Source organism: Amia ocellicauda, chromosome 9 (assembly GCF_036373705.1).
Source record: "Amia ocellicauda isolate fAmiCal2 chromosome 9, fAmiCal2.hap1, whole genome shotgun sequence".
In the NCBI taxonomy this organism is placed as follows: Eukaryota; Metazoa; Chordata; class Actinopteri; order Amiiformes; family Amiidae; genus Amia; species Amia ocellicauda.
In genome coordinates, this window is record NC_089858.1 from 42,498,217 (window position 1) to 42,516,765 (window position 18,549).

Below are 18,549 nucleotides of genomic sequence, written 5' to 3' on the forward strand. Positions count from 1 at the left end.
GAGCTGAAAGCTTCGCTATGATTCACAAGAGGCCAGGCTTCTCGTAACTGCTGCTGAGGAAAGGAACTCGATTCACTGTGAAACTGTCTTGCTGCTGTCTTTTAACACTTACAATCGAGATCTCACTGATCTTGGCTTCTATAGTAATTCAGAGTTTTTATTTGATTAAAAGAGTCAAATTAAGTGGCACAGGTGTTTTCTGCGATGTAAAGAGTTAAAAACGTTGCAAAGATCTTAGCATTTCTTAGGGAATATAGATAATAAAATAAACCTACTGACTATTCTGGTTTTGTAATATCAAAGTCTTAACTAATTGACTATTTAAAGGGTTCATATGAATCTATTAATATAATTTTAGTCCCTGTCTGTACTATGCATTTAAACAGTATTAGTGGGCTTTTAATAAAACTAAAAGTGTTCCATATGGTTGCGTCTACACTACACATAATTTAATATCAGACTTCAGACGACCTCGAGGGGTAGTCTATAGTCCGATTCTAAATTAGAATGCATCAGGTAGTGTGGTTAATAAGAATGTGCATGGTGTGATACTGATCTAATTTTGGTGTCCTCTACAATCCCAAAATGCTGGGTTATGTTTGGCACTCCAGATAAAATTAAAAAGTAGTAGTAGTTGTAGTTGTGTAGCCACTGTTTTGCCTGTTGCTGCTTTCCTATGGTTTTGAAAACAAAATATATGAGAGGCATGTGTTCTTCACCCTACATAAGTGCATGGTGGGATACTACCATAAAGCATTGCATTGTGAGGAGTTGTATCTGAAGTACATATGGATGCAGTAATCCCAAATTGTACAATCGTTCTTCTGTGTGGAAGCTTTGAGACTAATTATTTAGACTAGATAATATTCAAGTACGGTTCTCAAGATTGGTTATGTAATTTAGACAAGGCTGTAAAAGCCAGACACAAGAAGGTGGGAGAGGGTCTCAGGTTGTGCCGGTGTCCGGGCTTTATTGAGGTTAGTCCAGCAGGGAAACACAAAAACGGGAAAAATAAAACAAACTAAAACAAGCACACAAACGTCCACACAAACAGGGTGCTCCGGGCAGTCAAGGGTAATAGTGGTCAGGGGTAATAGTCCTTCCCATCGGGTTAGCTGCCTCCGTCGGGGAAGGAGAGGGGTTAAATAGACAGGGCACAGCTGCCGCTGACGTCACAGTCACCTCGGTGCTCATTGCCCGGTGCTCATTGTGAGTCCACAGCCTGTTTGTGAGGGAGCGGACAACACAGCTGCGGCACATGAGCACCTAATCAGCGGGCGTCAGCAGCAGCTGTGCCGTGACAGTCAGCAGCCTGTCATAAAGGCCTTAAATACCTTTACTTATCTTTCTGTTTCTCTGAATGATTGAAAAATGTCATTCTGGAATATATAATAGATAAATGTACACATGAATCTGTGGGAATGTTGCATGTACACATTGAAGTGGTATAGGTACACTAACTTAATTTGATTGCGCTTGTATGTACGAGACAGACTAGTTTTATCACACACTCACAAATCACAATTGTTCAAAAATAGGCCTGGACATTTTCTGTTATCTGACTTGTTAGATGTTACAATGGTGCAGGGCACCTAAGATCAGGAAACACCTATACATTTGTGAGTTTATATTACATTATATTGCCTTTGAAATGGTTTACTTTATGGTATGTGTCTATTTATTGACTGCATAACCCATTTTGTGCGTTTGTCCAACCTGGCTGTTGTTTCTGCTTAGATTGCCATTTTCCCATACTAAGTAAGTTCAGCAAAATAGCTTCTAAAAAAAGCAAACAAAAAATGAAAGCTGAATAATTTGTTGTACTCCACAAATAGCAATCTCATCAGAAGCAATGACAAAGGATCTCTAAGAACCCCCGGAATGATGCAATACGTTGTGGAATTAGAGGAAACCGCTGATGATGTGAAATAATGAGTTACAATGACACTTAGATAAAGCAAGCAAGCAAATACACAGAGCACTTTCTGTAGTCATCCAAATGGCAGAGGTCCCCGGTGTATATTACATGACAGGAAAAAGCTACTAAATTTCTTGTATTGCATGTTTTTTTTGTTTTTTTTTATCTTTTATTGAAATTCTGCATGTATATCATCTTAGAAAATATATATTGGTCCAAAGTGATGTTTAAAGCCTGCTCTATGCATCTGTGTATTTATATTTTTATAGGTACATTGTGATTATAATTATCACAACCCTTTGAAAGGAGTTTAAGTGATTTGAATGAGGTTTTAAAAATGACTATGCAACCAATTTATTTTGAATATAATGCTGAATGTTTCTCATTGCACGGTTATGAAGACAATAAGCACATAAATCAGTAAAATAAGACTGCAAGCTGAATAACTTTTCACTGTAAACGTCCACTAACCAGGCCAATAATATTGAAAGAAAGATGCAAATATGCTACAAAAAACTAAAATGTAATTGGGACTAACTTTACATCTATAACATCATGTGGAAGGAGCTGTATGGTTTATCTTAATGTCTGACTTTTTAAACTAGGGATGCTATTAGTTTACAGTTTACATTTTTTTTTTTTTAAGAAAATAACATAAGTCAAATAACAGTAGAAATTGGTGGGTAAAGGGGATTTATTGCAGTGTTTGGACATTATTAATCATTGTAGTTGCACACTTTTTTCACAGTTTCCTGTAAGATTTGTTTTGGTTGTGTTGATAAAAAAAATGTTTCAAAGTAAAATATAACAAATAAAAACCCAGCCCTGGTGAATCGCACCTTACTACACTGTTGTGTATTTGCTTTCCTGCCTGGATAAGGGTGTCTGCTAATAATGCTGCTAAGCAGTTCCACCACTTTTTCTTCTTCAGGTATGATAGGGCAGTCTTCCTATAAACACCTAGCAGATAGAGCTGTCCTGCAGGAAATATCTCCCTAATACTACTTGATTCTCTATAATTTCCTTTATTGAAAGACTGAATGGAAGCCTTTCCAGAAGAATAGGAACAAAGTATTTATCAATTATTTATTTTCAGAGTTTGCTGAACATTGATTCAGTCTAGAGAGGACTAATAATTCCAGCTGTAACTTGTGTGTAAAACTTAAGAAATTTAACAAACGAGAGGAAGCCATTCAACCCATCTGCTTGTTTGATGTCCATTAGTATCTAAGTGATCCAAGGATCCTATCTAGTCTATTTTTAAATGTTCCAAATTTTCAGCTTCAGCCACATCGTTGGGGAGTTTGTTTCAGATTGTGTCACCTGTTTTCTGTCTTGAATGCCTTGAAGCCCAATTTACATTTGTGTCCCTGTGTCCGTGTGTCCCTGTTGATCTGGAAAAGTTCCTCTGGTTTGATGTGGTCGATGCCTTTCATGATTTATTATTATTATTATTATTATTATTATTATTTTTATTTCTTGGCAGACGCCCTTATCCAGGGCGACTTACAACATAAGTGCAAAATAAAGTGCAAAAATACAGTTCAATTAAGGCATTAATCATTACAAATTCAATTGACATAAAACATAGCAATTCAAAATATAATACATTTTACAACTTCCAATTTACAATTTATACAGGCAAGTACAGTGAGGTCCTATATCCTGGACGGTAAAAAGCGCTGTCAAGATGTAGGGTCATAGTCAAGGGCTACAGGAAAGGGATCAAGGAGGAAACAAATAAAAAACGCAAGAAGCATAATAACAATCTGTGAAGTCCTATCTGACGGGGGTTAAAAGGACTAATATTATAAGTACTGTCTGAAAAGATGTGTCTTGAGTAAGCGCCGGAATGAGGTCAAGGACTTTGCTGTTTTGACTTCGGTGGGAAGGTCGTTCCACCATTTAGGAGCCAGGGATGAGAAGGAGCGGGCTCTGGAGGAAGGAGAGTGGAGAGGAGGTAGAGTTAGTCTTCTGGCACAGGAAGATCGCAGTGGTCTGGAGGGAATGTATGGAGAGACGAGTGTCTGAAGGTAACTTGGTGCAGTGTGGTTGAGACAGCGGTAGGTGAGGGTCAATGTCTTGAACTGAATGCGTGCCGGTATTGGGAGCCAGTGGAGGGAGCGGAGCAGTGAAGTAGCGTGTGCGAATCGGGGCAGAGAGAATACCAGACGAGCCGCAGAGTTCTGGATGAGTAGGCAGGCAGGCCAGGAGGGAGTTGCAGTAGTCCAGGCGGGAGAGGACCAGTGACTGGACGAGCAGCTGAGTCGAGTAGTCGGTGAGGAAGGGATGGATTCGGCGTATGTTGCTCAGGAAGAATCTGCAGGTGTGTGTCAGCGTGGTGATGTGCTAAGTGTAGGAGAGCGCAGGATCGAGGGTGACTCCTACATTTTTAGCGGAAGAAGAAGGAGAGAGTGTGGTGGATTCCAAGGGAATCGAGATGGGGAGGTCAGCAGAAGGTGAGGAAGAGTGGGAGAAAAACAGGAGATCCGATTTGGAGAGGTTGAGCTTGAGGTGGTGTGAGTGCATCCAGGCGGACAAGCAGGAAGAGATGCGAGAGGGGATGAGAGGGTCAGAAGAGGGAAAGACGGGAAGATCTGGGCATCATCAACATAGAAGTGGTAGGAGAAACCATGGGATGTGATGAGGGGGCCCAGGGAGCGAGTGTAGAGAGAGAACTGGAGCGGGCCCAGGACAGAGCTTTGGGGTACGCCTGTGAGGAGAGGTTGGGGGGTGGATGAGGAACCTCGCCATGTCACTTGGTAGGACCGGTCACTGAGGAAGACTTGAAGACTTGAATCAAGTCTCCACATAGTCTTCTCTGTTCCAGGGTGAAAAGGTTCAGTTCCCTCAGTCTCTCAGTAGGACATTCCCTTCAGACCTGGAATAAGTCTGGTTGCTCTCCTCTGAACTGCCTCTACAGCAATGATATCTTTCTTGAAGTGTGGTGCCCAGAACTGTACACAGTATTGCAGATGAGCTCTAACTAGTGCATTGTACACTACAATACAATTGTACACTAGCGTAACAATATACCCTAACATTTGGACTGCCACTCCATATAAATAAACCCATGAGCAAATTATGGTTGTTAGCAAATGTCTGCTGTGGACAGGGTTATTGTATAAATGTTTCATAGTTTCTTTTTGTGCTTTTGTATTTATGACCTGTCTGTGTATGTTGAAAAACCAAACGAAACACTGAAATTCTCATCTCATTTGTGAATCCCCCTAGGACAGTAGTGAGATGGAAGTTTGTGATTCTACGGAAGGAGGTGATGAACAGAGCACAGCCAGTCTCTTAGAGGTGGAGGAGAAGAACTTTATGACCACTTTGTATAAATTTATGAAGGAGAGGAACACACCCATCGAAAGGATACCACACCTGGGCTTCAAGCAGAGTATGTCAGTCTTCGACCTTTTTATCACTGAAGTTAACACCATAGTATTTAAGTGGCATCTTGGACTGCTATTGTGTAAATATGCAACAGATTGCACTTTCTTTTGTTGTCCCACAGAAAGATAGTTCTTACTATGTAATAAAACATGGGATTTAAAACTAATCTCATGTGAGGGGATGCAATTACTTAACAGTTTGAAGTAAGGCCTTGAAATTTGCCTAAACACCAATATTAGTAGAAAATAAAAATCAAGAAATATTCTGTCCCTCGGGTCCTTTTATACATTTATCTTTTAAAAACACTATACTGCATGCATACAATATATGTTTAAATAAAATGTTATTTATGGTTTTAACAAAAAATAGAGGTTATTTATGGTTTAAGTACTGGACTATTTGTTTATTTTGACTGTCCTGAATAAAGAACACCAATTTCAAGATACTAAAATAAAATGATTTTCAGTGATCTATCTTGCAAGGGAGTCAAATCAGTCAAAAACTACCACTAATGGTGGACCATTCCCTTGAAAAAGTATTGGTTCTTAAATTTATGTAACAGAGACTGTGAGCATGAATGCTGTAGGAAAACCCTTGCCAATCAAAAAAGGACAAGAACTTGACTGAGAGCTTTCAACCAGTAATGGTATAGATCAGGGGAGTCAGACTCCAGTCCTGGAGGTCTGCAGGGTTTGCTGTTTTTTCTTCCAACAGGATCTCTCAGTTATTCAATAATGTAATTATTTTCTCAGGTAGGCTTATCTAAAATTAACATTCTAGTTGTAAAACAAAATATGTTGTTTATTCAAAAGATAGCCCCTACAGAACATTTCAAAGTCTGGAAGTGTTAACCTAATTTAGTTTAATTAGATCAATTAAGGAGCCAAAAGCTGGTCTGGAACAAAAACCAGAACAAAACAGCACGGCTCTCTAGGACTGGAGTCTGACTCAACTGATATAGATCCTTTAAACCTAGCAGCCACTGTCTCCGGGTGCTTGTCTACTAAAACTGAAAAATCACATCTGAGAGTGATGAATACCAGCAGACCACATGGGTCAGCCAGATGCAACCAGTAGTAAAACCCACTATATAGACTCTTGCTGGAATTATCTGTGCTGTTTTCAACTGGCCTCTATTGTGAAACATCTAGTGTGTACATTTCTAAAAAATAGATAATAGTAAGAATTTTTAATTCCTTAATTGCCACAGATTAGCATAAATATACAGCAACAACAACAACAACAAAATATTTCTGGTGAAAACATAGATTTAGGCTGGGATTAAATCAAAACTTTGACCCACCCGCTAATAGAAAACTAAAGAACTGTACTCAGTTGCAGCTACATTTCTTGTAAGATGCCACTTTCTTCTAATCATAGATGTAACCGCTATGATGAACAAATGTGTAGTTTTTATTTAATCTGGCCCTTAGTATGGTATGTATTTATTCCTATGATTTATACTCCTGGTATCAATTACTGTATACACAGAATTAACAACAGAGATAATGAATTACATGTTTGAAGTAAAGGCTCTATTTCATTACAATGGATAACCATAATGAACCTTTTGTAGATTAACTTGCCATGGGTGACCAATAAATGGGGACACATATGCTAACACAGTGCTTTCCCTCTCATCTGTGGCAATTAAACAATAATGCAATTCCATTAGGAGGTGAATAATCTCTTTTCAGTCACTCATCATTGTGGTCCTGTTTGCTATCAGTGTCAACACATCATATTGTAAATTCATAATAACCTATTGTCTATCTCCTTTCTGTAGTTAACCTCTGGAAAATATACAAAGCTGTGGAAAAGCTGGGAGGATATGACTCCGTAAGTAGAGCTTATGCAATTGTGCAATTGCTTTTTTAAATATTTTAAAAAGGTGCAACATTCTCCCCCTGATACATATTGCTTATAACTTATAACTTTCCTGCATATATATATATATATATATATATATTTTTTTTTTATTATTTATAGAAAAGTAGATAAATCAATCTTCAAGTCCCCCAGGATATTTTCCAAAATAGAAGTAAGGGGTTTATTATGTATTTACATTCAGATTATGTATATGACATTTTTAGATTTATACTTTGATCTTAAAATATATACATATATATATATATATACACAGCTCTGAGACCACTCCAAGTTCAGAAATCAATGTTAAGTGGTCTCTTAATTATTTCCAGAGCTGTGTATATGTATATATATATATATATATATATATATATATACACACAGTGAGGGAAAAAAGTATTTGATCCCCTGCTGATTTTGTACGTTTGCCCACTGACAAAGAAATGATCAGTCTATAATTTTAATGGTAGGTGTATTTTAACAGTGAGAGACAGAATAACAACAAAAAAATCCAGAAAAACGCATTTCAAAAAAGTTATAAATTGATTTGCATGTTAATGAGGGAAATAAGTATTTGATCCCCTATCAATCAGCAAGATTTCTGGCTCCCAGGTGTCTTTTATACAGGTAACGAGCTGAGATTAGGAGCACTCTCTTAAAGGGAGTGCTCCTAATCTCAGCTCGTTACCTATATAAAAGACACCTGTCCACAGAAGCAATCAATCAATCAGATTCCAAACTCTCCACCATGGCCAAGACCAAAGAGCTGTCCAAGGATGTCAGGGACAAGATTGTAGACCTACACAAGGCTGGAATGGGCTACAAGACCATTGCCAAGCAGCTTGGTGAGAAGGTGACAACAGTTTGTGCGATTATTCGCAAATGGAAGAAACACAAAATAACTGTCAGTCTCCCTCGGTCTGGGGCTCCATGCATGATCTCACCTCATGGAGTTTCAATGATCATGAGAACAGTGAGGAATCAGCCCAGAACTACACAGGAGGATCTTGTTAATGATCTCAAGGCAGCTGGGACCATAGTCACCAAGAAAACAATTGGTAACACACTACGCCGTGAAGGACTGAAACCCTGCAGCGCCCGCAAGGTCCCCCTGCTCATGAAAGCACATGTACAGGCCCGTCTGAAGTTTGCCAATGAACATATGAATGATTCAGAAGAGAACTGGGTGAAAGTGTTGTGGTCAGATGAGACCAAAATCGAGCTCTTTGGCATCAACTCAACTCGCCGTGTTTGGAGGAGGAGGAATGACCACAAGAACACCATCCCCACCGTCAAACATGGAGGTGGAAACATTATGCTTTGGGGGTGTTTTTCTGCTAAGGGGACAGGACAACTGCACCGCATCAAAGGGACGATGGACGGGGCCATGTACCGTTAAATCTTGGGTGGGAACCTCCTTCCCTCAGCCAGGGCATTGAAAATGGTTTGTAGATGGGTATTCCAGCATGACAATGACCCAAAACACACAGCCAAGGCAACAAAGGAGTGGCTCAAGAAGAAGCACATTAAGGTCCTGGAGTGGCCTAGCCAGTCTCCAGACCTTAATCCCATAGAAAATCTGTGGAGTGAGCTGAAGGTTCGAGTTGCCAAACGTCAGCCTCGAAATCTTAATGACTTGGAGAGGATCTGCAAAGAGGAGTGGGACAAAATCCCTCCTGAGATGTGTGTAAACCTGGTGGCCAACTACAAGAAACGTCTGACCTCTGTGATTGCCTACAAGGGTTTTGCCACCAAGTACTAAGTCGAAGGGGTCAAATACTGATTTCACTCATTAACATGCAAATCAATTTATAACTTTTTTGAAATGCGTTTTTCTGGATTTTTTTGTTGTTATTCTGTCTCTCACTGTTAAAATACACCTACCATTAAAATTATAGACTGATCATTTCTTTGTCAGTGGGCAAACGTACAAAATCAGCAGGGGATCAAATACTTTTTTCCTTCACTGTATACACCGATCAGCCATAACATTATGACCACCTGCCTAATATTGTGTAGGTCCCCCTTTTGCCGCCAAAACAGCCCAGGCCCGTAGAGGCATGGACTCCACTAGACCTCTGAAGGTGTGCTGTAGTATCTGGCACCAAGACGTTAGCAGCAGATCCTTTAAGTCCTGTAAGTTGTGAGGTGGGGCCTTCATGGATCGGACTTGTTTGTCCAGCACATCCCACAGATGCTCGATTGGATTGAGATCTGGGGAATTTGGAGGCCAAGTCAATACCTTGAACTTGTGATTCATCAGACCAGGCCACCTTCTTCCATTGCTCCATGGTCCAGTTCTGATGCTCACGTGCCCATTGTAGACGCTTCTGGCAGTGGACAGGGGTCAGCATGGGCACCCTGACTGGTCTGCGGCTACGCAGCCCCATACGCAACAAATTGCAATGCACTGTGTGTTCTGACACCTTTCTATCAGAACCAGCATTCACTTTTTCAGCAATTTGAGCTACAGTAGCTCGTCTGTTGGATCGTACCACATGGGCCAGCCTTCGCTCCCCACGTGCATCAGTGAGCCTTGGCCGCCCATGACCCTGTTGCCGGTTCACCGCTTTTCCTTCCTTGGACCACTTTTGATAGGTACTGACCACTGCAGACCGGGAACACCCCACAAGAGCTGCAGTTTTGGAGATGCTCTGACCCAGTTGTCTAGTCATCACAATTTGGCCCTTGTCAAAGTCGCTCAGATCCTTACGCTTGCCCATTTTTCCTGCTTCTAACAAATCAACTTTGAGGACAAAATGTTCACTTGCTGCCTAATATATCACACCCACTGACAGGTGCCATGATAACGAGATTATCAGTGTTATTCACTTCACCTGTCAGTGGTCATAATGTTATGGCTGATCGGTGTACGTCTGTGTGTGTATATATAAATATGTATGTATGTGTATATACATAGATAGATCATATATATAACAAGAAAAGGAGAAACTATACACTACACATTTTCTTGTAATACATTTCCAATTAAACAAATAATATTGTTTTGTAGATATGCTCTAAGGAATGCTCCAGATAGCTGTTTCCAGTTTATTTAAAATGCATATTATTAACGAACACTGCAATTCAGGGTTTCTAGTTTCTATATGTATGTGTGCAGTGTTCCTGTAGCAATCCACTGTACCTTCCACCCACAGCCAAAAATCCTGCTACCGTTTGCAGTAATTATGTGCTAGTGTGTGGGAGATTGTTTGCATGTAATCTGATTCTAGATACAGTATATTTATAACTATACTGTATGTAGATTAATAAATATCATGGATATGCCATTGAGGATTAAAAGTAAAATGTTGAGTATTGTTATTTTCTTTTTGAACTATGTACAATAATCTACATTAAATGCTTTACGAAGATAGCTTCCTTATCTCTTCCTGTTGCATTTTGTTGTGAAACATTAAAACCACCCCACCACCACAACCCCCCACCTCCAAATGTAACTAACTTTTGTGTGTAATCTCAATTTCTCCATTACTCCCACATATAAACACTTACATAGATCAAGTTCAACAAGTTTGTAAAACAGCCTTACACAACATATGCACTGAAAAAGGTGACATGGGAGTTGTTGTGATCTTATTAGAAGTGTAATACACTTTTCTAAGCTAAAGTTCAGTTTTTTTAGATACAGACTTATCTATTATTCCTACCATAGTAATAGACAAAACGTTACCTTTTAGTGTAGAAGTAACCACTTGAGAACAAGACTGTTGACATTTGGAAAAGAACAAGGACTGACTCAACACATCCATAAATGTGTCTAATATACATAAAATAATCCCCCTCCACCCCAGTTCATGGGATACATTGCTTTCCTTTTTGTTGGGACAACATTGTGTAAAAGTAACATTTAGACTCAATTCATGAAAATGTATTTCACTGACAGTGTTTATAATAACTGAAGGTTTGCTGGTGCATATTATTACACAAGACCATGTGGAACATACTTAGAATGTATCCACATCAATGAGACTGATACAAACATTTGCACATAGAGGAACTTATGACAGATGGAAACAAGAGATGTGGCAGCCAAGGGCATTTGTTGTCAAAGTTTGTTTTGAACTCAGTGGAAATAATTGTTTGTGACAAAATGTGCAGTGTACATAGGTGGTGTTTATTGGTTTGATGACCGTTGAGTTTTAGATCACAACAGTGTGGGCAGCGTCCATTATAGGCTGAATGAAAGATCAAGCTGACCAAAGCTGGCTTTGTTCTATATCGTAACCTTGTTTATTTCTGTACCAAGTTTCCATTCTAGAACCTGCTTTGGTTTCTCAGTGCATCTTCTGAGTGGTGTTGTAGGCACATTTTATTTACAATAGTGCACACATCCAGAGCTGCAGAATCTTCAGTATTTTCCAGGTACATTGTTTGGTGGGTTGTTTATAGATTAATATTTGAAGGACCAGTGTTGTGGAGTTATGGAGTTATTTGGCCAGGACGCATTAAAGGAACATTTATATTTTCCTTACTAGCTTAATTTGTTTGCAGAATAGTACATTACCTAAAATACATTTTCCTACAAATTGAGTGTTGAATGTATATTAAGTATTAGGAATTGTTCTGGCCTCTGGCATGGTGTTGCACAAGTATGATGCCTTGATGATATGGAAGAATGTGTAGATAGGGGGCTGTTTATGAAGTGTTGATCAGATGTGGACTATAGTATGAAGAGAATTAGGTCCTGACTGCAACCCTAAAGACACTTGAGACACTAAAGTGTCTCTTGAGACACTAAAGGCACACTTATAAATGTTTTCAAAGTTTCATTATACAGACTTATGAATCTGTTTGTCGTCTGGATCTTTCTCAAATTGTTTAACCATCCAGGATTTGTTTTCTTCTAAACTTAGATTTGTATTATCTCATGCATTGTTATGATGTAGCACTGTATAAATCAAACTGCAGCATATATTCTAAATTGAAAAAACATATTGATAATAAAAGACAAAGACCCCCCAAAAAACTGCCTTGAAGTAGTTTTTTAAACGTACTACAAACTTTTTTCATTTTGCTTTTTTAAAAAACATAAATAGAATGATGTTGTTTTGCAATACCTCAGTTTTACATCCTTTTAAGAATGGGTTGATTAGACATGTATTTTTTAAAAGGATTTTGAATTGGTGGAAATAACTTTTGTGTGAAGTTCAGTGAAGCAGATGCTGAGGCACAGAGTGAATTAAAATTGGCAATTGTGCAGATAGCAGGTGTGAGTTCCCTGAATCTGCGGAAAGACTAATTGTGTGCCAGAGATGGAATGTTCAAATGCTGACAGTAGAGAAATATAGGGTGCTGGCCCGTTCATCTCTGTCTCAGTTTGGACCCCTGGAGGCCTGGGCTCCACCTAACCAGCTGACTGAGAGAAAAAGGGTGTGTGTGTCGAGACGGGGTAGGGGCCTGATCTGGATTTTTACTTTACTCTGAGGATTCTGTTTTATAAGGCCTCAAAATTCCCCTGAGGGACAGCTCACTTTCCAAATGGCTCAACATCTACTCCTAAATATTCCCATGGTGAAAAAGATAAATTAATCTATAACCTCAAATAAAATATATGAACTGTCGAAACAATAAGAGGGGAGTAGTTAAAGTCTATTTTGTGTGTAATAAGTACATGTTAAAAGGAATAGTATATACATAAGAACAAGAAAAAGGATGTATTTTATTGACATCTTTACCTTATAGCTAAGGTAAGAATTCAGAAATGAACTATAATCTACAGTCTATCTAGAATGGAATGCACATTAAACACTTAATTTTTAAGTAGGAGGGCTACATTTTTGCAATTGTTATTCTTTGCTGAAAAACAAAAGGTTAACTTGTTCTTTCTCCTAAAATATGCAGAATCCTGCAAGAAATTACTTTGTGACCAAACAAATACGACAGGCAGTATTTTCACTTATAATAATTTTCTTATCTAGGAAATTAGTAAAGTAAAGCATTACAGATCATAACATTCTCAATATCAATACTAAATACTCTATGAACTTATTAGTGCTGTTTGTTTGCTGAAACTTGTTATGGAGCTTTTAATGATTATGGGTTATAGACATTTCAAGCGGTCTCTTGTTCATACATCACTCGCAAACATTTGACTGCCTTTCAACTGGTTTTGCAACTGTTTGAAGTACTGCAGGGCTTCACGATGTAATTCTAAAATTTGTGTTTCTTCTGCCACCAGGTGACGGCTCGGCGACTGTGGAAAAATGTGTATGATGAACTAGGGGGCAGCCCGGGGAGCACAAGTGCTGCCACTTGCACTCGCCGCCACTATGAAAGGTGAACCTTACAAATTGTGCCAGTGTCTAATAAACTCAGATCCCCCCCATCAACCCAGCCACCTGGCATTCGAATCTCCTAATAACATAAAGCTCATTCTTTCCTTTTTCTTCCTTCTTTTTGTTTATAGTTATTTTTTTCCTTAATTCTGTTTTCCTTTGCTTCACAATAAAATAGTGTTGGAAGGGACACAAAATATAGAACTGAAACAAACTACATGCCCATCACAATGTAATAATGCTCACCACAATTGTTTTAGAAGGGAAAACCCCATTAGATGGTCTCCTAAGTTTACCTCATGAAAAAACTTTTATTTACAGTTTCCACCTTGCTTCAGGAAACTTTGAGTCAAAACTAAATGTTTTGTGTGAAATTTAAAGTAATGATTTTGGTGAATTAAAACCCTCTGTGTCTTGTATTATACATACCACTGCAAATATGAAAAGGGATATATGTACCAGTGCAAGTGTGAAAAGGGATATATTTTTGTGGTGGCCTACAGGCTGGTACTGCCCTTTGAGAGACACCTCAGAGGAGAGGAAGACAAACCCCTGCCCCCTGCCAAACCACGCAAACAGTACAAAACAGGCAAGGATTGCAAGGGCAAAAAGGCTGAGTGCAAAAGGAAGAAGAATGAAATGGACAAGGAAGGGGAAGTAGGCAGTGGCCTAGAGGTATTACTTTTATTTCCTATTGTTGACCACTGAGAAACTGAAGACCCTCAATACTTGCACCTTTCACAAAATCAGGATTCAATATTATAGTCTGAACCTAGAGAGTCTAAATGACAGATATTTTAAAAATATATATGTGGGGTTCTCCCCATTTACCAGTACACTAGTGTTATATACAGGGTCATCGAAAAATAACTCTGTGGTTTCAAACTTTAATAACTTTGACATAAAGGAACAAGCAAAATGTGCACCGAGATACAAATTGTGTTCAGTTTCAGAGATGGTGCAGAACTACACATGACAGATAACTGACTTTCTGGCATCCTGTTTTGTATTACAATTTTACATATTTTTATTTAAGGAGAAAAAAAATGCACACTTGCATTTCTTCTGTTAAAGCGTGTTTTTCTTATTTATGAGACGAAAACCAATCTTTTTAAACTGTCAGATATTAAAAAACATATAAATAAATGGTAAAATATATTTTTGGAACTCCTGCCCTATTTTAATACCTTTGAAATCACTATAGTGATGCTTAGTATACAGTACTTACTATAAGCATGTGCTCACATCGGTAGTATGCAGTACCAACACTGAAAATACAACCCATTTTGAGAGTTGAGTGTGCATAATTTCTGGACCTCTGTAAATCTGTATTTGGAGATATGCATTTTAACAAGATGGAGCAATACTTTTAATACTGTTGTTGTTGTCAAAAAACAAATGCTCTTTTAAGTCCCTCAAACTCAAGACTCTGCTCTGGTGTAGGAATTATCCAGACTAATTCCAGATTTACTAATTCCTGGTGACAGATGCTAACCCATGCTGTATGGCTTTACAGGACAAGAAGCAGGTTGGTAGCAGGTATGAAACTGGAACATGCTTACATACTGGCCATAGGTTGACACCATCTGACAACCCCAAACCAGATCTCCCTTGTCATGATGTATCGGAACAAGAGAGGGATGCCTGCCCTGCAAAGGAATGTGCTGTAAGAGTATTGGCCCCTGGGAACCATTCTGCTACCATCTGCCCAGCCTCCCACCAGATAAAAAACCTGCTTTCCAGTTATCACTCCACAGGGAGGGGAGTTATTTCTCCATTAGTAAAGAAGAAGCTGATTGCCCAGGCCAGTGAGGCAGGGAGTTTGAGTTTCTCTGCAATAGTTGCAGCTTCATGCCCTGAGCCCTGCCCCAGCCCAGATGAGGATTCCAAAGACAGGCCCTCTGTCATCCACTGTGCTCAGGTCCCAGAACTCCAGGCCGTGCTGCCTTCCCGCAGTGACTCATCTGAGGGGTCCCCTGAGCCCCCTTCCACTTCCTCCTCCTCTCCAAGCCCCTCTGCCTGCTCCATCACCTCTGAGGACTGCCTGTCACAACCAGAAGACTATGTGATCACTTCAGAACTTGAGAGATCTGGTTTCTCATCCATCCCCTCCATGAAGCCCCTCAACTGCTACCCAACTGCTAAGGAATCGAACAGCTACTCCCGTGGACCCAGGGGGCTTCTTCAAGTCAGCCCACTTCGGAGCGACACCACCAGGGCCAAGGGGCAGCAGCCTGACCTGTCATGGAGCCCAGGCTGCAAAATGGAGGAAGGACAGTCCACTCTCAAATCTCAGCATCCACTGTCCTCTGCCTCAACCACTTTAGGACCAAAAGCTTGCTGGGTTCCACCAATTCCTTCAAGTTTCAATAAGGTGCTGCCAAAAACCTCCTTTCTACAGAGCTACAAGCTTCCCCATGCCCTGAAGCGGCCAGCCCCAGAGGATGCTGCATATGGGAAGAAATTTCAAATGGTGCCCCCACTCCCCCAAGGAGAACCGAAGGAGAAAAACAAACCTGGGTTGCCCAAGCCTGTGGCCACTCACTCACTAATGCACCACCAAGGCAACTTTCCTGTTTCCTACTTTCTCCCAGCCTATGACAGAACTCGAACACCCTCTGCCAATCAGTTGAAAGGCCTTCACTCTCACTTCCTCAACTCCCTGCCAGCCCAACTGGCATTGCCTACCTCCCATGCACATCCTGACCTGATGTACCGCCAGCTCTCTGCAGGAGGTGCCTATCCTGTCCTATATGACTCTACCACCCGCACCCGGCATTATCCCTTCCCCATCTGGCACCCCCAAGCTGGGTATGCATTTGCTCGCTTGCAGCCCTTATACCCCAACACTAAACTGTGACACCCTGTGCCACCTTCATGAGCAATACAGCCCCACCCTGCAACTAAGAATGGTATTTTGTTTTTAAATCCACCTTAACTGTACGAAATGGGGAAAATTGTCATATCTAATGGCCAAGAAAAAAATATTTTAATGTGCTGGAAATCTAATTGTCTAAATGAATTAAATAGACTTAACTACAAAGAAGATCAGAAACATTCTGTTGTTCCTGTGGTGGATTGCAGGAATCTGTCTGAACGTGCATGGACTGAAAAAGAAGCAATAAGTTGCCTAATAATAATAGGATAGCAGAATTGGACAGAACCAAATACCTCATTAAACCACTCAGTATTAAATATTCAGGAACCTTATGTTTTATGTTATTTGCTGTTTGTTGGTATGATTTGGTATAATATGATGTAATTTTCTGGTGGCATAATATACCAAAGTACAGCTCCCCTGTTAACTGTTCTGTCCTAATAATATTAAATGCAGTATATTTACCATGTATGTATTCTGTGGATAAGGCGCAATATTGAGAAATAATTTGAGAAAAATTACTATGGTCAGCAAGTAAACAAAGTGTTTTATTTTTTTTCTAAAGGAGTTGAATATACTATTTTTAATTATGGAGATATTTGTATTGACTGGACTTATCAAACATGTACTGTTTAATGTTAAATGTTTATACTAGGTAATCACAATATGATCAAGATTATTTGTCCATTTAGCACTGTACATACCCTGACTCTTGAATACATAAATTGTAAAAAGCAATTCTTCGTTTTCCACTCTGTAATATCAATTTAGTTACGACACTGTAAACGGTTAATTTTCCAATATGGTCAGTACATTGTGCACTCCCCACTGTTACACTACATCAGACATTTCGTCCACAATTCACTTTGGGCAATGAAATGTATGTTTTTCTGAGTTGTTTTCTTACACTTTAATTATATTGTTTCATATATTGGGATATGTGTTACTTGTGTATTGGCTACAGCATGCAAAATTGTTCTGGTTAGGCAAGCAAACCCAACTGATTACTTAGCTCTGATCTTTCCTCAAGACAATCTTCAAGGAAATGGGACAGAATAACTCCTCGAATAACTGGAGTTGGGGTTTTCTAGGGGGTCAAATAAGGAACCCTTTTAAATCCACATTCAATAACAGAGCAATAAATTATGACAAAAATATTATGTTAATATATCAATAACACTTTCAACCCAAACATGACCAGGAATTGTCAGCCTGTGTGTTAATTAATTTTGCTTATTGTGCTATCCCTACCTAAGAAAGTTTACAAACGAGAGGAGGCCATTCGACCCATCGTGCTCATTTGGTGTCCATTAATAACTAAGTGATCCAAGGATTCTATCCAGTCTAATTTTAAATGTTCCCAAATTTTCAGCATCTACCACATCGCTGGGGAGTTTGTTCCAGATTGTTACTACTCTCTGTGTAAAGAAGCATCTTGAATGCCTTGTAGCCCAATTTCCATTTGTGTCCCTGGGTGCATGTGTCCCTGCTGACCAGCTCCTCTGGTTTGATATGGTCGACAGTGTACCATAGTGTAATTATAGTGGACATCTGCATGTAATACCTTGCACTTCTCCACATAGAATTTTATCTGCCAGGTGTCGGCCCACAACTTAATATTATCTAAGTCCCTTTGAATAACCTGTGCTGCCGAGATTGTATCTGCTGAGCTACCTGTTTTAGTATCATCTGCAAATTTGACAAGTTTGTTAACTATCCCAGAGTCCAGATCATTAATATAGATTAGTAAAAGCACAGGCCCTTATACTGATCCCTGAGGAACTCCACTAACAACCTCACTCCAGTTAGAAGCAACTCCTCTTATCGACACCCTCTGACCCCATTCACATTTGAGATTTAGGCTGGCCCAGGGCTGCCTTAACTCAAATGTGAATGGGGTCATAGATTTAAGGCGGCCCTGTGCTGTGTCAAAACTAGTCCCTCTTTTTGACCCGGCTGAAAGGCGGCTTAACTGTGAATGTGAACGCGCCGGGCCCTGGGCCGGGTGGAACGCATCAGTGTGTGGCGCAACTCAAGCCCCGCCCCCAGAGACTGTGTGTCTGAGTCAAAGAGACGCTGAAGGATATACAGGCACCAAGAAAGCTTTCATTATTTTACAAGACAAACAGTATTTTCTCTATATTGTTTGAATGTCATATCGATCTAAAGCCGTAAATGTAAAGATACATTTC

At 39.7% G+C, this 18,549-nt stretch overlaps 1 protein-coding gene across 2 annotated transcripts in view; it reads left to right on the plus strand.

Annotated features, from left to right (window-relative positions):
* The window catches only part of arid5a (AT-rich interactive domain 5A), a 29,563-nt gene extending 12,312 nt beyond the window's left edge, over nucleotides 1-17,251 (plus strand). For both annotated transcript variants that reach the window (XM_066714536.1, XM_066714537.1), the window contains exons 3-7: nucleotides 5,153-5,318; nucleotides 7,101-7,153; nucleotides 13,383-13,480; nucleotides 13,983-14,154; nucleotides 14,996-17,251. In XM_066714536.1, coding sequence (XP_066570633.1) covers nucleotides 5,153-5,318; nucleotides 7,101-7,153; nucleotides 13,383-13,480; nucleotides 13,983-14,154; nucleotides 14,996-16,339 — 1,833 coding nt within the window. In that variant the 3' untranslated portion in view covers nucleotides 16,340-17,251. The remainder of the gene's footprint in view (nucleotides 1-5,152; nucleotides 5,319-7,100; nucleotides 7,154-13,382; nucleotides 13,481-13,982; nucleotides 14,155-14,995) is intronic.
* The last annotated feature ends 1,298 nt before the right edge of the window (nucleotides 17,252-18,549 follow it).